This window comes from Bos mutus, chromosome 26 (genome assembly GCF_027580195.1).
Source record: "Bos mutus isolate GX-2022 chromosome 26, NWIPB_WYAK_1.1, whole genome shotgun sequence".
Lineage (NCBI taxonomy): Eukaryota > Metazoa > Chordata > Mammalia > Artiodactyla > Bovidae > Bos > Bos mutus.
The window spans coordinates 17383590-17408127 of record NC_091642.1 but is presented as its reverse complement, the minus strand read 5'-3'; the positions used below and the strand labels follow the sequence as shown (position 1 = coordinate 17408127).

General features: G+C 40.1%; 2 protein-coding genes across 5 annotated transcripts in view; one reads left to right on the top strand and one right to left on the bottom strand.

Annotated features, from left to right (window-relative positions):
* The window catches only part of CCDC186 (coiled-coil domain containing 186), a 46622-nt gene extending 28970 nt beyond the window's left edge, over nt 1–17652 (bottom strand). The window contains exons 1-6 of one of the 4 annotated variants that reach the window (XM_070363935.1): nt 17441–17652; nt 16425–16528; nt 13503–13621; nt 13262–13405; nt 9791–9911; nt 7666–8361 (exon numbers count right to left, since the gene is read on the bottom strand). In XM_070363935.1, the coding sequence (XP_070220036.1) occupies nt 7666–8300 (635 nt within the window). In that variant the 5' untranslated portion in view covers nt 8301–8361; nt 9791–9911; nt 13262–13405; ... (1 more) ...; nt 16425–16528; nt 17441–17652. The remainder of the gene's footprint in view (nt 1–7665; nt 8362–9790; nt 9912–13261; nt 13406–13502; nt 13622–16424; nt 16529–17440) is intronic. The other 3 variants (XM_070363936.1, XM_070363937.1, XM_005900286.2) reach the window with 3 other exon arrangements.
* TDRD1 (tudor domain containing 1) overlaps nt 17361–24538 on the top strand; it is a 62546-nt gene continuing 55368 nt past the window's right edge. The window contains exons 1-3 of the mRNA XM_070363606.1: nt 17361–17432; nt 17517–17719; nt 17790–17911. Of these exons, the coding sequence (XP_070219707.1) occupies nt 17361–17432; nt 17517–17719; nt 17790–17911 (397 nt within the window). The remainder of the gene's footprint in view (nt 17433–17516; nt 17720–17789; nt 17912–24538) is intronic.

The following is a 24538-nucleotide window of genomic DNA, read 5'->3' as shown; positions in this document are numbered from 1 at the left end:
CACCACCAGCAAAAAATGATCTGCCCCCATATGTCAATAATGCTGAGACGGAAAAAGGTCTCTTTAGATTTTAATGACATTCTAATTCTTGGGCTTCCCTGGTGGCTTAGAGGGTAAAGCATCTGCCTGCAATGCGGGAGGCCAGGGTTCGATCCCTGAGTTGGGAAGATCCTCCCCTGGAGAAGGCAATGGCACCTCACTCCAGTACTTTCGCCTGGAAAATCCAATGGACGGAGGAACCTGGGAGGCTGCAGTCCATCAGGTTGCAAACAGTAGGACACGACTGAATTAGATACCATCAGGAGAAGGAAATAGCAACCCACTCCTGTGTTCTTGCTTGGAGAATCCCAGGGACAGAGGAGCCTGGTGGGCTTCCATCTATGGGGTTGCACAGAGTCGGACACGACTGACACAACTTAGCAGCAGCAGCAGATATTAAATTAGAATAGAATTAGAAATCTAATGATATTCTAACTTAATATCTATGATATTCTAATTTAATATTTAATGGTATTCTAATTACAGAAGTAGTCAATGTAAAGTAATAAAGTGTGAGCAGAAATTTCATTTTGAGTTATCTAAAAAATATAAATAAAACCTTAAAAAGTACCCATAAAAGTACTTAAAACTATAAAATAAGATACCTAAGAGGGTTAACAGCTAATATTTTAGGATTACTAACAACAGCAACAGCTATTATTTAACATTTATTGCACAATTACTATTTCCTAAGTGTAGCTTTAAATGTATTATTTAATTTTCAGGTCTATAAATTAATAAGTCTATAAAATCATTATTTTATGCTTTATGAATTGGAAAAACACACCAAAAATGAAGCCTAGAACTTATTCCAGGTCATATACTTAGTAAGTGGAGAAGGAAATGGCAACCCACTCCTGTGTTCTTGCCTGGAGAATCCCAGGGACAGAGGAGCCTGGTGGGCTACAATCTATGGGGTTGCAAAGAGCTGGACATGACTGAGCAACTAACACATATAGTAAGTGGGTGAAGATTAGATTTGGACCCAGGTCTAATTCCTTGCCATCTTCTACTTTGAAGATCCCTCAATTACTCAACAAATGTTGACTGAGTACCTACTATGTACGTATACTAGTCTACATTTCGGGGGTATGTCAGTGAACTATCCCTGCACTCGTGATGCTCACATTCTAAGAGAGAAATTAAACAATAAATAGATATATAATGAAATGCCAAGTTGTGATTAAGTTCTATTAAGAAAACTAAAAAACTGGCAAGAGGACAGGGAAAATGAGTTAAACTATGACTATACTTACGGAGAAGGCAGTGGCACCCCACTCCAGTACTCTTGCCTGGAAAATCCATGGACGGAGAAGCCTGGTAGACTGCAGTCCACGGGGTCGCTAAGAGTTGGACAGGACTGAGCGACTTCACTTTCACTTTTCACTTTCATGCATTGGAGAAGAAATGGCAACCCACTCCAGTGTTCTTGCCTGGAGAGTCCCAGGGACGGGGAAGCCTGGTGGGCTGCCATCTATGGGGTCCCACAGAGTCGGACACAACTGAAGTGACTTAGCAGCAGCAGCAGCATGACTATACTTGAGGTAATCAGGACAGACCTCTCTCATAGTACAGGAATGCAGTGAGGAGGAACGTTGTGAAAATGTTTGGGAATAGAAAACTGTGTAGCATACAAGCTTCTTCAAGCCTTTTATGGCACAGTGATTTAACTCAGAGTATATGACAAAGATGAACACTCAATTTGTTGCAGAAAACAACTAGAAGCACAAGAATCCTGACTATAGTTCATAAAGTAAACAATTTAGGGAGAGAGAAGTGAAGAACAGCGAGCCCTGAAATTATTATTCTTATATGCCAAGTGCACATCCTATACACAAATAATTGCTCCTAATTAAAAATCTGGTTGGGACATTGGATAATAATATGACGGATGTATTAAACAAAGACATTTGCAAATAGATGCATTCATGAAAATTTAAGCCAAAGCAACTAAAAGGTAGTTTTCTTTACAGGAAATTGAATGAAGGTAAAAGAAAAAAAGACAAGTTATTTTAGAGCTAACCTGAATCATAAAGCATTTTATTTGAAATCTAAAATATTACATGCATAATAAAAATAACTTGGGATTTAAAGTAATAATATTTTAACCCTTTAATGTCTTCAAAACAATCCTATCAGGTAAGTATTGTCCCCTTCATACAGATGAAAAATCTTTGTCTCAGAGAGGTTGACTTAACTAAGCAAACAAAGCTTGCAACTGGCAGTGGGAACCTTCCAACTGTGCTTATTGCCCCCGTCTACCACACTGCCTCTGTCCTGACATGATAGAGCACAAAAGAGGAATTAACTTTCTACTGTATTCCTAATGTTTTTAGCTAAATTTAATAACATGTAACCTGTTCATTTCTGATAAGCACATTTAAAAAATTCACTTAAGCCAGACTAAATGGGTTCAGATTTTAACTTTGTCATTTAGTAACTTGTGACCCAGAGCAAGTTAGTTACTAAACTTCTCTGTGCTTCAAGTTACCTTATCTGTAAGATGGGAATAATAACTGTTCATACTGCATAGAGTTGTTTTGTGAGGATTCCATGCATTAATACATGGAAAGTGCCAGGCACACTAAGTCTTCTGGCTATTATTATCAAATCTATAACATCTTATAATTTACAAGAGAAATATGAAAGTGGTCAAGACTCAAAATCTAAGGAAAGTAGAAAGAAGTATCAGGAATAATCTCAAAGGGAAACTTTAAAAGATTAAAGTATAAATCAGATCAGATCAGATCAGTCACTCAGTCTTGTCCCACTCTTTCCAACCCCATGAATTGCAGCACCCCAGGCCTCTCTGTCTATCACCAACTCCCGGAGTTCACTCAGACTCACGTCCATCGAGTCAGTGATGCCATCCAGCCATCTCATCCTCTGTCATCCCCTTCTCCTCCTGCCCCCAATCCCTCCCAGCATCAGAGTCTTCTCCAATGAGTCAACTCTTCGCATGAAGTGGCCAAAGTACTGGAGTTTCAGCTTTAGCATCATTCCTTCCAAAGAAATCCCAGGGCTGATCTCCTTCAGAATGGACTGGTTGCATCTCCTTGCAGTCCAAGGGACTCTCAAGAGTCTTCTCCAACACCACAGTTCAAAAGCATCAATTCTTCGGCGCTCAGCCTTCTTCACAGTCCAACTCTCACATCCATACGTGACCACAGGAAAAACCATAGCCTTGACTAGACAAACCTTTGTTGGCAAAGTAATGTCTCTGCTTTTGAATATGCTATCTAGGTTGGTCTTAACTTTCCTTCCAAGGAGTAAGCGCCTTTTAATTTCACGGCTGCAGTCACCATCTGCAGTGATTTTGGAGCCCAGAAAAATAAAGTCTGACACTGTTTCCACTGTTTCCCCATCTATTTCCCATGAAGTAATGGGACCGGATGCCATGATCTTCATTTTCTGAATGTTGAGCTTTAGGCCAACTTTTTCACTCTCCACTTTCACTTTCATCAAAAGGCTTTTTAGTTCCTCTTCACTTTCTGCCATAAGGGTGGTGTCATCTGCATATCTGAGGTTATTGATATTTCTCCCAGCAATCTTGATTCCAGCTTGTGTTTCTTCCAGCCCAGCATTTTGAGAGAGTCAGTTCCTAGGCAGGTTGATAGGGAGTCTAAGGGTCCCCAAGGAGAGAGGGGTCTGGAATTCTCAAGGAGGAAGAAAGGACAAACTTTTTTTCTTTCTCCGCATTCCTTAGGATTATATAACAATAATGTATCCTGCCTAAGGACAGTCTTTGGATTCAATCTTCTGTTATCTTAAAATGTTAATTATGGGAGTAGACCTGGTCTTTACAAGGATGTATCTTGCCTGAGGACAGTGTTATCTTAAAATGTAAATTATGGGAGTAGGTCTGATGAGGTCTTTACAACCTCCAGACATTCTTTGGATTATATAACCTCATTGTTAACACTAGCAAGCGGGTACTCTTTCTGCCCCCTTCTGATGCCTATGTCAGAAGCTTTCTCTATCTCCTTTATACTTTAATAAAACTTTATTACACAAAAGCTCTGAGCGATCAAGCCTCGTCTCTGGCCCCGGATTGAATTCTTCTCCTCCAGGGGCCAAGAATCCTGGTATATTCACGTGATTCAACAACAACCTTTCAGTTTCTCATGATGTACTCTGCACATAAGTTAAATAAACAGGGTGACAATATACAGCCTTGACGAACTCCTTTTCTTATTTGGAACCAGTCTGTTGATCCATGTCCAGTTCTAACTGTTGCTTCCTGACGGGCACACAGGTTTATCAAGAGGCAGGTCAGGTGGTCTGGTATTCCATCTCTTTCAGAATTGCCAGTTTATTGTGATCCACACAGTCAAAGGCTTTGGCGTAGTCAATAAAACAGAAATAGATGTTTTTCTGGAACTCTCTTGCTTTTTCCATGATCCAGCGGATGTTGGCAATTTGATTTCCGGTTCCTCTGCCTTTTCTAAAACCAGCTTGAACATCAGGAAGTTCACGGTTCACGTATTGCTGAAGCCCGGCTTGGAGAATTTTGAGCATTACTTTACTAGCGTGTGAGATGAGCGCAACTGTGTGGTAGCTTGAGCATTCTTTGGCATTGCCTTTCTTTGGGATTGGAATGAAAACTGACCTTTTCCAGTCCTGTAGCCACTGCTGAGTTTTCCAAATCTGCTGGCATATTGAGTGCAGCACTTTCACAGCATCATCTTTCAGGATCTGGAATAGCTCAACTGGAATTCCATCACCTCCACTAGCTTTGTTCGTAGTGATGCTTTCTAAGGCCCACTTGACTTCACATTCCAGGATGTCTGGCTCTAAGTCAGTGATCACACCATCATGATTATCTCGGTCATGAAGCTCTTTTTTGTACAGTTCTTCTGTGTATTCTTGCCACCTCTTCTTAATATCTTCTGCTTCTGTTAGGTCCATACCATTTCTGTCCTTTATTGAGCCCATCTTTACATGAAATGTTCCTCTGGTATCTCTGATTTTCTTGAAGAGATCTCTAGTCTTTCCCATTCTGTTTTTTTCCTCTATTTCTTTGCATTGATCGCTGAAGAAGGCTTTCTTATCTCTTCTTGCTATTCTTTGGAACTCTGCATTCAGATGCTTATATCTTTCCTTTTCGCTTCTCTTCTTTCCACAGCTATTTGTAAGGCCTCCCCAGACAGCCATTTTGCTTTTTGGCATTTCTTTTCCATGGGGATGGTCTTGATCCCTGTCTCCTGTACAATGTCACGAACCTCATTCCATAGTTCATCAGGCACTCTGTCTATCAGATCTAGTGCCTTAAATCTATTTCTCACTTCCACTGTATAATCATAAGGGATTTGATTTAGGTCATACCTGAATGGTCTAGTGGTTTTCCCTACTTTCTTCAATTTCAGTCTGAATTTGGCAATAAGGAGTTCATGGTCTGAGCCACAGTCAGCTCCTGGTCTTGTTTTTGCTGACTGTATAGAGCTTCTCCATCTTTGGCTGCAAAGAATATAATCAATCTGATTTCGGTGTTGACCATCTGGTGATGTCCATGTATAGAGTCTTCTCTTGTGTTGTTGGAAGAGGGTGTTTGTTATGACCAGTGCATTTTCTTGGCAAAACTCTAATAGTCTTTGCCCTGCTTTATTCCGTATTCCAAGGCCAAATTTGCCTGTTACTCCAAGTGTTTCTCGGAGAAGGCAATGGCACCCCACTCCAGTACTCTTGCCTGGAAAATCCCATGGACGGAGGAGCCTGGTGGGCTGCAGTCCTTGAGGTCGCTAAGAGTCGGACACGACTGAGCAACTTCACTTGCACTTTTCACTTTCATGCATTGGAAAAGGAAATGGCAACCCATTCCAGTATTCTTGCCTGGAGAATCCCAGGGACGCGGGAGCCTGGTGGGCTGCCGTCTATGGGGTCGCACAGAGTCGGACGTGACTGAAGCGACACAGCAGCAGCAGCAGCCAGGTGTTTCTTGACTTCCTACTTTTGCATTCCAGTCCCCTATAATGAAAAGGACATCTTTTTGGGGTGTTAGTTCTAAAAGGTCTTGTAGGTCTTCATAGAACCATTCAACTTCAGCTTCTGGAAATAAGGAAGTTACCCAGAAAAGCAAGAATGGCAGAAAAACTGATGGTTCAAGTATAAAACCATAGTTTTTTCCATAACAGCAGCATTCCAGTTAAGTTATTAGCAGCAGTAGCTGCCATTAGTTTTTAGGCAGTATTAAGAAAGTATCAAGAGATATCTGGAGTCTCAACAGATATTTGTACACTCATGTTCACAGCAGCATTATTCAAGACGGTCAAAAGGTAGAAGCAACCCAAATGTCCACTGACGGATGGAAAGATAAACAATATACAACATACATACAGTGGACTATTATTCAACCCTAAAAAGGAAAGAAACTCTAACACATACTACAGTTGGGATGAACCTTGAGGACATTCGCTAAGTGAAACAAGCCAGTCACAAAAAGGCAAATACTGTACAATTTCATTTACACGAAGTATCTAGAGCAGTCAAACTCTTAGAAAGCACGACAGAATGGTGGTTACCAGCGACCAGGGTAGGGGAATAGGGAGTTGTTTGATGGATATAGAGCTTCAAATCCATGAAAAGCTACGGTGCTGGCTGCACACTCTGTGAATATACTTAATACTACCAAACTGCACATTTAAAAATGGTTAAGGTGGCAAATTTTATGCTATGTGTATTTTATCACAATTTAAAAATAAAAAATAGGAAAAAAAGGCTTTGGATACTGGGATTAAAATTCATTGGATAAACCAATTTCCTCCTCCCCTTTCTCTACACATACCCCTCCCATTCTAAAAAACTTTTTTAAAGTATCACTTTTTAAAAAAGGAATCAGTCTATATTAATGAAGGCTAGCAAGTTTCATTTTCCTTTATAAGGGTTATAAGAGTATATTAAATATATGCATCACTGACACATATAAATATAAAACGAAAACACAGGGTGATATAACACTAGGAAAAGATAAAATGAAATTTAAACTGTTGTTAAAATAGAAATTAACTCCACAAATTGAAGAGAAGGCAAAAATTAACTATGTTATTATTTACTGAATGATAATATACCAATTCTTCTGTTCTCTAAATTTTAATTTTTTTAACCAATAAATTTACAGCAGGGATTTTAAGAAAAAATTTTTAATTTCACAACTTCTCATTCCTTTTGAATTTATCTTAGTTCTGACAATGTAATGCTTTACATTCTTTTAAAAATGAAAAAATTGAGCTGTCTTTACAAACATTTCTAGATCTTTAATGAACTTACACTTTAATACAACATTTATTCTTTTAAACTTAACATATTAAGACTTCTATCTAAAACAAATTTTGAATCATATTCAAAACAGTGCCTTTATAAACATTTCTATATATGCTAACATATTTAACATAGGTATATTATATATAACACTCTTAAAAACACTATTTACCTACTATTTCTAAAATAATGAAAATATCACATCCTAAAAAAAAGTTATGTATTAACTAGGCAAACTTGACATTTGCTCAATAACTTAACTACTTATGTGCATGGCTCTACTGCGGAAATAAAAGTAAATAAAATGATACTTTAAAGAATTTAATCTTTAATCCCCATGTAAAAAATGACTTGAAAGAATAAAAAACTTACTTTTTTATGGTGTGTTCCTGCTGCAAATACTTATCTTGCACACACTTTTCAAACATAATTAATGCATTTTCTCCCTTATTCATTCCATTTGGTACTCGGTGTTCTTTTGCAAACTCAGTAGATAAGAGCTCAGATTCTATTTCTTCCAACAAATCCTCTGATGTTGAAACATTCTTTATTTTTGAAATAAGTTTCTTGGTGCAGTCTGTATCATAAGGACTTTCTGAGTAAGTCTTTTGATTACCTGCTTCTGTAAATGTAGATGACCTTAATTCCGCCAATATTTGTGTGACTGTTTGTTCTGCTTCACTTGTTTTCAAAACTTGCTTTGTAAAATCTCCACCAGGAAAACTAGCTATTTGTTCAGAACTTTCTGGGCCTGTGTCTGTTTTAGCACAGGAATCCTTACCCCCACCATGATCTGGAATATAATTTTCCTGTGTTTCAGTTTGATTATTGTGTTCATTAGGCTGACATAAAGTTTTATCCAAGTTTAATGACAACAGTTTGGACTCATTTTCTAAGCTGCTGCTTTCAACACCAGAAGAAGAGTTGCATGAGCCTTCCTTTGTTTCCGACGTTTTCTCAATATTTTGATCAGAGGAAATGGAGGCTATGTGCTCTGTCTCCGACATGCTGACTGGCACCGATTCACTGTGTACGTCTTCAAATCTGCTCCTGATCTTCGTCTTACATCTAAGAAAGTCAAAACACACATTTTTAAAAAGTTTTTTTTAAACCAAGACCCCATATATAGTTGCATGCATTTCATGATGTGGAAAAACTAAGGCTACACATTTTACCAGTAAAAGTTCGTTCACTCTCTTCTCCTTCGATCCAGTCCTACCGCTTCACTTCAGCGGCAGTTTGGCCCCATGATACTGGGTACACAATGATACTAATAATGAGATTAGTGCCCAAGAATTGTTAATTAATAGAATTCCTTTAGCTCCATAAGGGGAAAAAAAGACTATGTAAAGAACTTAAAACAAACTATTGCAGAAATCAGATAGCAATGAAAACAATAGGCAAGAAATTACACATCAAGGTAATAAAACAATGTACATTAACAATGCTATTTACTGCCAAAGGAAAACTAGACAATAAAACACAGCTGCCTACAGCCCAGACACCTATAGCTGAGCTGAAAGAAGTCAAGGTGTAAAGGATTCCTGGCAGGAATTCATGTGTCTCCCTGGGATAAAGAAGTATCATAGTGATTTCCAAACATTCTCATCAAGAACACACAATGCTCAGCACAACTCAGATGGACCCCATTTGCATTGCTTCGCTCATAAAAGGAACATTTACAAACCTAATTCAACAATGTTAGAATATATTTTTTTAAGCTGTTTATGAGGGTTACTAAGCTAGCTATTTTCTGAAAATTAGTCAACTTCAAAATCCATCCTGAGACAAAAAAACATAGAACATTCCAACAATCTTAATGAAGAATTCTAAGAAAGGAAAAGAAGACCAGCTTGCCTGTTAAATATCCTGGCATCAACTAATTAGACATTGGCCCTAATACTATAAATTACCTACTTGTACAACGTATTTCCAAACAACCAAACAAATTATCATTATTATCTTGCTGTGTGTATGTTACAACTAAGACAAAGTCCACACTAGCAATAAAAGTTTGGTTTAGGCAATAACAATAAATGCAGTAAGTTAATAAAAACCCTTATGAGTAAGGTGTATTCCAAATCAAGGACAAAGTAAAATAATTCTCAAACAGGGACCTTAGCCACTATGTGGCTTCCTCATTTGGAAGGAAGCCACTACCTTCCTCAAAATAACTAATTTTAAGATACAACTTATGAATGTATTGCTGCTGAATTTGAAATCTTAATTTGGAAATCAATCTAAAAAGTGCTTTCAAACATCATAACTAGTCATAACTAGTCAATGTTATGTGATATCTACTGAAGTCGAGTTCAGAGCTGACCAAATGTAATGGACAGAAGATAAAGAATCTGTTTGAAAGAGAACGAGTCTGTGACTCTCCAGCATAGACTGACCAAGTCAGAAGAAACTTTCATTTGATGACTCTATGGCGCTTGTCTGTGTGCCGTGCTTTGTCGACAGAAAAGCATCACACAAACAATGGTTATCTTCTTACCCAGCTTTCACGTTCCCCAGGGTTCAGTCCACAGCTTTATTTTCCCTGCTAGAACTCCTCCAGTGTGATCACTGAAGCCACAAGCTCATGGTTGACGCGCACTTGGTTTCACCCTGTGCTCCTGAGTTACAGATAACAAATTACCTCTTTGTTTTCACTCTACTTCTACATCTGTAATAATCTCACACGAATAGTGGCATTTCCAGTGGCTCAATTCAAAAAATGGCTAAATCCAGAATCACAACAATAGCTTCTAAGGTTGAGAACCCCTCATCCTTTATTTCTGCCAATGCTATCGTTTTTCTTCGTCATGACTCTTTCTTTCCTTTAGCCTCATATTCTTCTACTGATTTCATGTTTCCTGCAATTACACCCTCATTTCTGCTGTCACTGTCCCCTTCCTGCAACTCAACCCAGGCCTGATAACTTCCTATCTGAACACTTGAACTGTTGGTTTCTCAATCTCACTCCATCCTTGCTCCAGCTCTCCTTCCTGAAACTCCAAGTCAAGGAGCAAGAAGGCTAATATAAGGGCAGATGACCTGAGACGGCACCAGGTAAGTGTCATCCAATCCAGAGAAGGCGGTAAGTGTACACTACATTGGCTCTGCCACAGAGGCACAGGAGCTGCCCTGCAAAGTGAATCCTCGGTGGCACAAGGGTCAAGGGAGTTACAGAACTGCCCCTTCTCCCCAAAACACCACACACACCACCTCCAGGGAGATCACATCAAATACAACCAGATGAATCAGAGTAAAGGCAGAGCTACTGCTTCCCTCTTTCAAGTTTCAGATAGTGAGAACTCTGCCTCCACTGGCTGGTATTCCCCCAACTCTGAAAGGGCCAGTTAAGAGGAAGGAGGGGGGACAAATTTTAGAGCCAAATTACATCTCTTCTTTAATCTGAGCAGCTGGGAACTAAGTTTCAACATTTCTTCATAGAGAAGAAAGAGTTTATGATTAACATGTTTTTGTTGTCTGCTTTTGTAAGCAAGTGAAACCAGTCGTAATTCCTGGAATAAGTTTTTTCTAGTAATCAAAAGTGGCAGAAGAGTTTTGACACCAAACCAAGACATTATTAAAGGACTGTACCTCAGAGGCAAGTGGAGGGGATGTGGACATTTCATGTTTATACTTCAGAGTTGCGACTGTACTATTTTCTCAATCTTATCTCTCAACACAATCTTAAAATCCTAGTATTTCTCTATCGTACCTTACCAGCCCTTGACCAGACGACTCTAGATTCCTCCAAACAATGTGCACGTTAACGTCTCCATGGCTTTGCTCTCATCTAGACCAGTGGCCCTTCAGTCTAGTGGCAGTGGTTTAGCCCCTAAGTTGTGTCCACTTCTTGTGACCCATGGACTGTAGCCCACCAAGCTCCTTTGTCCATGGGGTTCTCCAGGCAAGAATTCTAGAGCCGGGTGCTACTTCCTTCTCCAAGGCATCTTCCCCACCCAGGGACTGAACCACTTCTGCTGCATTGCAGGAGGATTTTTTACTGCTGAGCTACCAAGGAAGGCCCTCCCTTCAGTCTATCCAGAGCCTAATTATACTTAAAGGACAGACTCTAAGGTCATGTCGCCTCCAAATTTTCCCTAATGGCAAGCACAAAAAAAACCCTCTCATGTAAATGAAAACATACTGTACTTACACTCATCAGGTACACAATCATAGCCTTCCTTGTGGCATTTCTCAACAGCCTTTTAAAAGATTTCCGTACTCGCAAGGAAGAGGAACCTCACTCTGAACTGAATCAAACTTCTTAAATCCTAAGCAATGAAACAGTAATAGTAAAAAGATAAACAAATCCAACAAATATATTCTCTACTACACTTACAGTCATTCTTGCAAATGCTATTCAATGGTTCTCAGTGAGGGTGGGGCTGAGTTTACACAATGAGCTGCGGGTGCTGAAGACATTTAGAGGGTGGAAACCTGGCTGTAAGAAGACTTGCTATGTGCAAGACAGCACAGAACAACAAAAATGTCTCATTCTGCCGGCTCTTCATCTAGGTAATAAATGAACAAACACACACCTGTTGCTATAAATACCTCAGCTTAGATTCTGTTTTACATATCAAACCTCTGCAAATTAAAGAAGGCTGTAGCTCAGATGATAAAGAATCTGCCTCTGATGCAGGAGACCTGGGTTCAATCCCTGGGTCAGGAAGATCCCCTGGAGAAGGAAATAGCAACCCATTCCAATATTCTTGCCTGGAGAATTCCATGGACAGAGGAGCCTGGCAGGCTACAATACTTGGGGTCACAAAGAGTCACACACGACTAAGTGACTATCACAAACACAGTTCCACATCAAAAGGCAAGTACTTTCTATATTGTTTCTCAGTAATATGTCCATGATCTTTGGAAAAAGTATCCACATAAACTGGCATCTGATAACCACTTAGTCTGCAAACTCAGTTTTCAGATGTTCAAATGAATACTGATCGGGGCAAAAGGAAAGGCGTTAAAGAAGATTTGTGTGTCTATATGTAAAAAGCCATCGCCAAGAGTAAGTAAGTACACAAGAACGCTGCAGGGAGGGGCCGCCATCATGTGCTTGACTGTCTGCAGCTAAGCAGGGGAAACAGTCAGCTGAGTCCTCCTGTGGGCCTCCAGCTGGCAATGCTGATGCAGGCCCATTTGGCTGCTGTACAAATTTTTTCTTGGGGGTGGGGGTAAAGGAGTAGATGTCATTAAAGCTACCAATGATGGAATAGCCTAGGCGTATATTAAAGGGGTAGGATGCAAAACTATACAGTTGTATATAAGATTGCTTTAGTTAAGAAGTGCTTGTATAAATCAAATTCACACTCATATACAGACATAGTGACTATAATTACTAATTACAATCTCTTTTGCTGAGGTAAGAAAAAACACAGGTTACTTGACTTTTTAGCAATTCTTACTCATTAGGGGAAGACACTATATTTCAATTTAGCGAAGTCACAAAATTCCTCTTAATTCAAGGACTTTTTTTCCCACCAGGGTTGTTTCTGTTTCTGACACAGTACTACAGGACCAATTCGCACTTCAAAACTGTTTCAGCAGAGTGAGAAGTGGTTTCGCTCTTACTGGAGCTCATCAGCTGTAGGCAACTGGTCAAGAAACACTCTTCACTTGCCTTAAAGCCAACCATTATTCACCATAGATTTTATTCTTAACCAGCAACTGTACAAAATCATTCCTATCTAAGAACCTTATAAACAAAAACTCTGTTTTTAACAACTTTTAATACTATTTCTTGTTTGCCAGTAATTAGCAGTATAAACAAACAACAAAAGAAAAAAGCTTACTCAATAAATGCAAATACAAACTAATCCAAATCCACAGACATTTGGTACTAGATTATCAAACATACAAACCTCATACAAAACTGCCAAACCAGAAATACATTTCTAAACTAGATATTAATTCATTTATTCACCACATATGTATTGAATATGAATTATGTTCAGCACTGTCTTACCTGTTGAGAACAAAGCAGTGAATAAAACAGATATCTTTCTGGAGTTTACTTTCTGGTGTAATGAACCAACACACAAAATCTGTGTTAAACCTTTTACTCTTTGTTTACAGTATTGTAACTGGAAGGTCAGCATTCCATGAGACGCTATATAAGAAACATATGAGTGTTTAACTCCAACAGAAACATGTGACTCAGTTCGGCATAAATGTTATCTATAACAAACTACAAATTTTAAACTTACAAATTGTACCATTTGAGTCTCAAATAATACCAGCTGTAGCTTCTCAAGTAATGTACATCAAGATAAGCAAGTTGAGCTTGTGATGGCACTCCTGTTCTTCAATATAATAGTTTACTGTCCTTTGAAAAAAAAGTAAGTACATCCAAAGGTCTTTTACACATTCCTCAAATACACTTTGAAAACAGAATAAACAAAATGATAACTTATCTTTCCGACCAGTTCTAATAATGTTCTAATAAAACAATTAAAATCAGAAGCAACCAAAATCATCATCCTCAGTCCAACATAAACTGATCACAACCCCCAAGTGTCTGACTTTCGATAGATATGAACTACAAAATATAAATACTTTCCTGGATAAAGTTTTAAAACACAGAATAATGAACAGAAAAGAACCCATACCAGAGACATAAAACTTTGTTTCACGTAATGAAAATATCTGACACTGAAGTTTATACAAGGCGAACCTAATTCTACTCTTAAAAGATTAAAACCTGAGCTTGTTATTTCAAAGAACTCTAGACTAGTTCTATCAAAAGGAAGATTTATTTGTAAAGTAGTCACACTGTAAATGAGCTTTTTGGTAAAATTCAACTTTAATATACTGCGTTTCCTTGTGAAACACATCACTAGCTCTTTGTCCATTAGTTTAAAAAGTGTATCATATGAGGCCAAGGTCAATTATCCCTGTAGGGCTTTGTTTAGCTTTGCACCCATGGGTCAGGGCATTCAGAATTTCACAATATGTATACTATAACACACACAGAAAAAGATGGTGAAAAGACTCAGGGCAATAGATGCAGCAGGACACTCACCCCCACAAACAGTACGAAAACCTGTGATACGATAACAAGAGAAATTACGGTCTGTCAAGACTCCAGGAAAAAGCAGCAAAGTAGCCACATCATATATCACATTACAAGTTATATGTCATATTATCAGTTTGGTATTTTAGATCCATGGAATTTTATGTATGTCTTATAGTAACTTTTAAATCAGAAAAGTTATTAGCATAGAAATCTCATCTAGAAGCTCCTTGTATAGACCTCACCAAAAAAAGTTCAATGACTCTAAGAAAACACGAAAAGTATTTTCAGCTAATTTCCCCCCCCCAAAAAACCTAAAAACTAAAAACTAAAAAACAAAAAAACGGGGGCAGGGTTGACCTAGTTTCCTTTTCAAAATGGGACTAGCTAATAACCTAAAAAAAATTTTAAAAAGATAAGTTTTAAGTCTGCCTTATATTAAGAAGTTCTGGTTAATGTTTATATTTTGAAGCCACCTTTGGCCTGGGCTTGGTTAATTTGGTACAATGCAATTTACCAAAAAATTAAATTATTAGCTATGACATGATCATCTCTGAAGCAGGTGAATAATTCGTGTTTCTTAATGACAGGCAACTGTACTCACAATCCAATTGACACTTTGCTGGGTTTGATTTCTACTTTCTGTCTTTGCCCCTTCACACCAGTACTTCTTTTGTTTACTTCTTAGCCCAAATAGATTTTTAAAATCTCAGTAGCTGAGAAATAAAGTTGAAAGGTGGCTTCTGAAATAATAAAATTACAGGGTTACTCGCAAATTTAAGTTATCTATGCTCCCATCCTAAAGGAAATCAGTCCTGAATATTCATCGGAAGGACTGATGCTGAAGCTGAAATTCCAATACTTTGGCCACCAGATGCAAAGAACTGACTCATGTGCAAAGACCCTGATGCTGGGAAAGATTGAAGGTGGGAGGAGAAGGGGATGACAGAGGACAAGATGGTTGGATGACATCACCGACTCAATGGACGTGAGTCTGAGTAAGCTCGGGTAGTCAGTGATGGACAGGGAAGCCTGGAGTGCTGCAGTTCATGGGGTCGCAAGAAGTCAGACACGACTGAGCGACTGAACTGAACTAATGCTCCCAAGGTTGCCCCGAAATGACACTGAACATAATATTCCCAACACAGTAAGCCCAGTGACATGTTTATAAGAAATTCAAGAATCAGCTTTAATTATTTAAAACTAGAGATAAGAGGTAAAAAAACAAATCTAAACTTTGTGAAAGAAACGTAACTTCAGGTTAAGGAGTCTTTAACATGAAACTGTTAAGATGAATTTGAAAAACTAGTACAGATTATTAGTCATTCTTCAAAGGAAAAAATGATTTTTCTAAATCTCTAAATAAAGGCTGCATCAACCTATCATCTCTCCTAAAGAGCAGACTTCCAGGAAGTTAGCATGTATTTGTAAATAGATGGTTTTAAATAGAATATACTAAGCAATCCTCATTAGCTATGCTGTCACTGAATAGCATCAAAGAACAACTCTTTAGTTTACGGTTGAAGGGACTAAAAGGTTAAAGGTCGGTTACTGTGCTCCACCACTGCTTTCTCGTTAGCAATAAACAAGACTCTGAAATACCAGTGATACTCTTATGGAATCTCCACTCTCTATGGAATCAGTGGAGTGAATCAGTGAGATTTTTAAAGGAACCTCCGAATTTATATGCAGGTATTATGAATAAGAAAAGGTCTTAAAAAGAGTAAAACGAATATAAATGTAAGCCAGGCATTTCCAGGTAGAATCTTTAGTGATTATACATGCCCGCCTATTACAATGTAACAAGGGGTTTTAATTCTTTATACTGCAAAGTTTGTGAATCACTCAGTATTTTCCACTGAATTTAAAATAATAGGAAAGGACCAAAAAGGAAGGAAAAAAGAGAAAAAGAAAAACAAAGCCAATCTTCACTGTTTTCTATTTGTACAATGATGGATAAGGAATTTGAAAGTAGCTGAATAGAAAAGATACACAAGCGGATGGTCGGTTTTACTATTAACATCTCTCACACCTTAATCTTTCCCACACTCTGCAAATATGAAGGTGTAGTTAGCAGTCCGGAAGGCTACACCCACAAGCATACCTAAACACTTACAGTTTTTTGGTGTGTTTTTTTGTTTGTTTTTGAGCGACTGCCAGCATACCTCTTGAAACACTTTCACTGATTTGCCACATATTGTCCTCAGAAAAACTCCCAACCTATCATTTTAGAAGAAATTTAAAAAGGTAGGCATGAAAGGTAGATTACACAGGTACACACAGAGAAAGCTGCCAAACGCCTGGGGCTGCCCGGCATTACTATACTACATAACTCTCGGAGGTAACAAGATCATCAAATCGAAGATAACCCAGATGTTTCAAATCCAGGCCTCTTTCCTCTAAGCAAAATCAAGATGTAAAAATTAGCTAAAGTTCTTCCGTTGTTAACAGGCGATGAATAATTATACCTGCACTGTTCCCCAAGATTGCTACGAGGGGACATGTAGAAGGGGGTGTACCATTTTACAGGTTTGACAGACACATAAATTTGAAATCTGATCCTTAGCAACCAAGATTTATCAAATGCCTTGATGTCCTTGGCGGGGGCGGGGGGGGGAGGCAATATAAATACCAAGAACGATTTCGCTCATAACCACGATCCCAAAGAATCGTCTCTAAAATTGCTTAAAATCATAGTAATGGAAGTGTTTGGAAAAGGGTTTAAAGTCACTACAGTAAACACGAAACACGAACACAGTCAACTTGGAGAGGAAAGGAGAAACAGACGCTGAGTCCATGAGGGGTGGCCGTGCAGGTGGGGCTTAGCTGTTGTACACACGGGGAGACCCGGCCAGCGGCCTAAGTTCTGCCGCTCTCTACGGACCTCTCAGGAGGCGCGGCCCCCACGGGCCCCCGCGACCCTCCGCCGCCTCCGGCCCCGGCGGCCCGGGACTGACGGCCGGGAGGCAGAGAGAGGAGGGAACTCCTTCCCCCAGCGCTCGCCTAACTCCCTCGAGAAGCCAGGCTAGGGAGCCGCCCCGGGACGTGCAGGATGGCGCAGGAGGTGGGAAGCCCGCCGCGCCGCCACCGCGACTCCTCGGTCCTCCCCGGGCGCCCCTCTAGGGTACTTACCCCACTGATCCGAGCCTCAGGCCACACCCCTAAAGAAGCCGCTGGAACTACCACTCAGGAATCAACTTCTCCATAGAGGGGCCCCGCAGACCTGGAAGTGCGGGGGCGGTGGGCAGAGCGGTGGGAACAGAGCCAAAAGCACGCTCCCTCCGCCGCGGCTGCCCCAAGCCCCCGCGGAGCTGACACATCAACAAAGATGGCGGCGACGCCGAAGCCGGCCAGGCTACAGCTGAGGGGGCGGGGCTCCTCGGAGGAGCCAATCAACGAGGCGAAGGCGCCGTGACGCAACGCACCTTGGGCCTGGGGAACCTGTCTGCAGTGGGCGGGGCCGACGATCCTCTGTTTCCAGCTCGGCGAGCGTCCTTCCCGGGCACTTCGTCTTCGGAACTCGCCACCCCTTGGCCATTCTGGCGAGCCAGCTGTCCTGCCTCGCTAGTCCGGCCCTACCTCTCACGCCTCTCCCCGATCCAAGTAGGTTATTGCTTCCTGTAGGACGCGCTCCTTGGAGCTGATCCCTCTGCACCCTTTGGCCCCTACTCGTCTTACTCAGGGACATAAAGAGAATTTGAAATTGTGACCTCCCAGCTCTGATGCGTTAGTCTTGCACCTGACGTGGGCGGAGTCAGCAGGAGCTGCCTACCTGCCCCTCAGACAGTTCATCTCTGGGAGAGGCCCTGGGGGTTTCCATAACACCGCATTCATGCCTACCGCTTGGCACCTACTGCCATTGTTTAATAATAAACTGTTGGTGCGTTCCTTTCTAGTACCCGACTGTGAGCCTTGAGCACGGGAAGTGTCATCACCCTAGCACGCAAAGTGGGGTTTGGCACGCCAGTGCTGCTCAATAATTAGCTATATATATGTCTATATATATATAGTGTACTGGGCGGGGGAAACGTATACTGAGTACAGTTGCATAATCACGTCCGGAGAAGGTGAGCAGTTTCAGTCTGGAGGTTTTGCAAACCTACTCTGCCCAGTTTAGTGCTGCTCTTTGATTTAAGGCTTCTTACTGCACAACTCATGACTGAAAGAACAAAACCCCCAAAACAAAAAGTCTCACTTGAAAAACATTCAACACTGTGTAACTCTATTCCTCTTTCCAACAGGAAATGGCACCTCCCTCCTTAAATGAAGATATTAGTTAAAACACATTATGCAGTTAAAGTGTGACAGTAAAGAAATGACTTTTAAGCAATAAATATACCAAACATTCCTGTTGTTTAGTCACTCAGTCGCGTCAGACTCTGAGATCCCATGGACTGCAGCCCAAGCCCAGCAGGCTTCTCTGTCCATGGGATTTCCCAGCAAGAATACTGGAGTGTTTCACCAAGCATTCCTTTTGAGATGTTATTCCGAGGGGAAAAATATAAAAGAAACTTCAAGCTTTTTCAGTATGCTTATTGGCAGTAATATTGACACTGTTATTTCTGAACTATATTAGTATTAAACATGTATGTAATCCTTGGAATCAAGATTTTCAATATTGGAGAAAGGAAATACAAATATAAAAATCAAAGAAGTTAAGTGTAAAAAAACACTGCAATCCTAACTTTGAATTTAGAAACATCAGTATGAATTAGTAAATTTGAAATTAGAAATATCAGCATGAACTCATGGTACATTTCATTTCCATTAAAAAGAAAAAAAGGCTGTCTACTGAAAAGGTCTAGAATAATGATCAACCCAATGGACACCCCTATTGTCCAATCATCTCTAAATGTAATTTCCCACTAAAAGTAACCTAGGCTCCTCTAGGAACTCAAGGGCTAAATCTACAAAGCAAGAAATGTACAAGAAAATTTAGGCTATTTTGGTTATACCAGAAAGTAAAGATCAAAGGAGTTGTGTCAAAAAGATTTGAGCCAATTTAAAGGTGTTCCCCATAGAAGACAATTTTAGCATTTAAAAGTAACAGCAAACGAAACAAATCTACCAGTTTAAAAATTAATGAATGTGTTGATTTTTTTTAAATGGTATTGGTCACCTTTGGAGGATGCCAATAAATCATCACATTTTGAAAACTAATAAAAAAATCGAACATCCTGCCTTTTCTGTTACAAACTGAATCTCAAATAGTTGACATGAGAAAGTTCTTCTTTATGGACTTTCAGGTAACACATGCAGAGAAAAAGACTATTATCATTTTGGAAACACTTCTCTGGTAACTCAGATGGTAAAGAATCTGCCTGCAATGCAGGAGACCTGGGTTCAATCCCTGGATCAGGAAGATCCTTTGGATATGGGAATGGCAACCCATTCCAGTGTTCTTGCCTGGAAAATTGCATGGGCAGATGAGCCCTGGGGGCTAAGGTCCATGGGGTCACAAAGAGTGGGACACCGAGTGACTAACACTTTCACTTTCAATGAAATAATGTATCTAGATAATGATCACCAGTGAATCCAGAATCCTATGGAAAGCTGGCTGGAAACTTTAGAGTGTATATCCCCCAAAGAGAAATGACTAGATATTAAGTGTCTTCTGAGTGAATCAACAGAGAGACACAATACCACCTGGGAGGTATTCTTGCCAGAGGGAATGTAATCAAGAAAATTGTGAGGAAAACTGCCATTCCTTCAATGTGTAAATTGCAAGAAGATGAAAAGATTAAAAGAGAAATCTCTTTTTAAAATACATCACTGAATGCAAATATAGGATCTGATGTGACCATACCTATTAAAAGTCATTCAAGACTACCTCAGAAATTTTAAATACTAACTTTATGATATTATGAAATTATTTTTAAAGACGGGATAAATTTGGGTGATGTTTTTCGGAAGTTAAAATCTTTTAAAGATACCTACTTAAATATATATGGATGTAAAGATACAATATACCAGAAAGAAAGAACATGCTTCAAAAAATAAAAACAACCCCACATTGATGGGGGTATGTCAAAGAAGAACAAAACATAACTGAAAGAGTTGCCAATAGTCAAAGTTGGAACAATTTGAGCAAGGAAATAAAGGAGTGTTGGATTATAACTCAGAGCATAAAATGAATATCTGAGTCTCTAATGATGTATATATGACTGAATATGATTGAAACATCTACTTCTGCTTTATTGACTGTGCCAAAGCCTTTGACTATGTGGATCACAACAAACTGTGGAAAATTCTGAAAGAAATGGGTATACCAGACCACCTGACCTGCTTCCTGAGAAATCTGTATGCAGGTCAAGAAGCAACTGTTAGAACTGGACATGGAACAACAGACTGGTTCCAAATCGGGAAAGGAGTATGTCAAGGCTGTATATTGTCCCCCTGCTTATTTAATTTATATGCAGAATACATCCTGAGAAATGCTGGGCTGGATGAAGCACAAGCTGGAATCAAGATTGCCAGGAGAAGTATCAATAACCTTAGATATGCAGATGACACCACCCTTATGGCACAAAGTGAAGAACTAAAGAGCCTCTTGATGAAAGTGAAAGAGGAGAGTGAAAAAGTTGGCTTAAAGCTCAACATTCAGAAAACTAAGATTATAGCATCCAGTACCATTACTTCATGGCAAATAGATGGAGAAACAGGGGAAACAGTGGAAACAGTGAGAGACTTTATTATTTGGGGCTCCCAAATCACTGCAGATGGTGACTGCAGCCATGAAATTAAAAGACGCTTACTCCTTGGAAGGAAAGGTATGACCAACCTAGATAGCATATTCAAAAGCAGAGACATTACTTTGCCAACAAAGGTTTGTCTAGTCAAGGCTATGGTTTTTCCAGTGGTCATGGATGGATGTGAGAGTTGGACTGTGAAGAAAGCTGAGCACCAAAGAATTGATGCTTTTGAACTTGGATGTTGGAGAAGACTTTGAGAGTCCCTTGGACAGCAAGGAGATCCAACCAGTCTATCCTAAAGGAAATCAGCCCTGAATATTCATTGGAAGGACTGATGCTGAAGCTGAAACCCCAATACTTTGTCCACCTGATGTGAAGAACTGACTCACTGGAAAGACCCTGATGCTGGGAAAGATGAAGGCGGGAGGAGAAGGTGACAACAGAGGATGAGATGGTTGGATGGCATCACTGACTCGATGGATATGAGTTTGAGTAAGCTCTGGGAGTTGGTGATGGACAGGGAAGCCTGGTGTGCTGCAGTCCATGGGGTCACAAAGAGTCGGACACAACTGAGTGGCTGAACTGACTAATGATTGAATATATTAGTAAATTGAAGAGGAGAGACAAATCTCCCATGCAAAAAAATTTCAAACAATTTCTGTAGGCACTCTACTTTTAAGGAAGGGGAACATAATTCCCTTTGTTTAGATGTAGACTGCACAAAATGACTCTGTGTTCATGACATAAAGGAAGGGAAAAAAGAATAACTTTATAGTAGAGAAACCTGACAAATACTAGCCAGGTGATCACAAAAAATAGCAACTGTCATGTTCAAAGAATGCTTGATGTGATGCTACAGAAATAACACTTTACCTCTGTAGTCTTTCTAATAACTACCCTGTTATTATGAGAAAACATCAGACAAATTCCATCAGTGGGACATCCTACAAAAATGTCTCACCAATACCCCTGGAGGCCATGAAGACCATCAAAACCAGGGACTGAAAAACTGCCTGAGGAGACAAGACAGCTAAATGATGTGTGTTATCCTGAATGGGACCCGTGCTGAGAAAAAGGACAGTAGGTAAAAACTTAAACATTTTCTCAATAAAGCATGGACTCTAATAATGCATGAGTATTGGATCCTTGTGCTTAGTTGCCTCAGACTCTCTGCAACCCCATGGACTGTAGCTGGCCAGGCTACTCTGTCCATGGGATTCTCCAGCAGAATACTGGGATGGGTTGTCCCTTTCCTTCTCCAGCAGATCTTCCCAACCCAGGGATGGAACCTAGGTCTTCCACATTGCAGGCAGTTTCTTTACCCTCTGAGCTACCAGGGAAGTCCTAGTGGATCCTTAATTGTAACAGATGTATTCTACTAGGATGTTAATAATAGGGGAAACAATTTAGCTTATGTGGAAATTCTCCATAGTCTTCTGAATCCACTTATTCTCCTAAAACTGTTCTAAAAATAAAGATCTTAAATTGAAGAAAGTAGGGAAAACGCCTAGACCATTCAAGTATGACCTAAATCAAATCCCTTACGATTATACAGTGGAAGTGAGAAACAGATGTAAGGTACTAGATCTGATAGAGTGCTTGATGAACTATGGATGGAGGTTCTTGTGACATTGTACAGGAGATAGGGATCAAGACCATCCTCATGGAAAAGAAATGAAAAAAGCAAAATGGCTGTCTGGGGAGGCCTTACAAATAGCTGTGAAAAGAAGAGAAGCAAAAAGCAAAGGAGAAAAGGAGAGATATAAGCATCTGAATACAGAGTTCCAAAGAATAGCAAGGAGAGATAAGAAAGCCTTCCTCAGCGATCAATGCAAAGAAATAGAGGAAAAAAACAGAATGGGAAATACTAGAGACCTCTTTAAGAAAATTAGAGATACCAAGGGAACATTTCATGCAAAGATGGGCTCAATAAAGGACAGAAATGGTATGGATCTAACAGAAGCAGAGAAGATATAAAGAAGAGGTGGCAAGAATACACAGAAGAATTGTACAAAAAAGAGCTTCATGACCCAGATAATCACGATGGTGTGATCACTCACCTAGAGCCAGACATCCTGTAATGTGAAGTCAAGTGGGCCTTAGAAAGCATCACTACAAACAAAGCTAGTGGAGGTGATGGAATTCCAGTTGAGCTATTTCAAATCCTGAAGGATGATGCTGTGAAAGTGCTGCACTCAATATGCCAGCACATTTGGAAAACTCAGCAGTGGCCACAGGACTGGAAAAGGTCAGTTTTCATTCCAATCCCAAAGAAAGGCAATGCCAAAGAATGCTTAAACTACTGCACAATTGCACTCATCTCACACGCTAGTAAAGTAATGCTCAAAATTCTCCAAGCCAGGCTTCAACAATACGTGAACCATGAACTTCCAGATGTTCAAGCTGGTTCTAGAAAAGGCAGAGGAACCAGAGATCAAATTGCCAACATCTGCTGGATCATGGAAAAAGCAAGAGAGTTCCAGAAAAACATCTATTTCTGTTTTATTGACTATACCAAGGCCTTTGACTGTGTGGATCACAATAAACTGTGGAAAATTCTGAAAGAGATGGGAATACCAGACCACCTGACCTGCCTCTTGAGAAACCTGTGTGCCAGTCAGGAAGCAACAGTTAGAACTGGACATGGAATGACAGGCTAGTTCCAAATAAGGAAAGGAGTACGTCAAGGCTGTATACTGTCACCCTGTTTATTTAACTTCTATGCAGAGTACATCATGACAAATGCTGGGCCGAAAGAAGCACAAGCTGGAATCAAGATTGCCGGGAGAAATATCAATAACCTCAGATATGCAGATGACACCACCCTTATGGCAGAAAGTGAAGAGGAACTAAAAAGCCTCTTGATGAAAGTGAAAGTGGAGAGTGAAAAAGTTGGCTTAAAGCTCAATATTCAGAAAACGAAGATCATGGCATCTGGTCCCATCACTTCATGGGAAATAGATGGGGAAACCATGGAAACAGTGACAGACTTTATTTTGGGGGGCTCCAAAATCAGTGCAGATGGTGACTGCAGCCACGAAATTAAAAGACGCTTACTCCTTGGAAGCAAAGTTATGACCAACCTAGATAGCGTATTCAAAAGCAGAGACATTACTTTGCCAACAAAGGTCCATCTAGTCAAGGCTATGGTTTTTCCTGTGGTCATGTATGGATGTGAGAGTTGGACTGTGAAGAAAGCTGAGCACCAAAGAATTGATGCTTTTGAACTGTGGTGTTGGAGAAGACTCTTGAGAGTCCCTTGGACTGCAAGGAGATCCAACCAGTCCATCCTAAAGGAGATCAGTGCTGGATGTTCCTTGGAAGGACTGATGCTAAAGCTGAAACTCCAGTACTTTGGCCATCTCATGCGAAGAGTTGACTCTTTGGAAAGGACTCTGATGCTGGGAGGGATTGGGGGCCAGAGGAGAAGGGGACAACAGAGGATGAGATAGCTGGATGGCATCACCAACTCGATGGACAGGAGTTTGAGTGAACTCCGGGAGTTGGTGATAGACAGGGAGGCCTGGGGTGCTGCAAT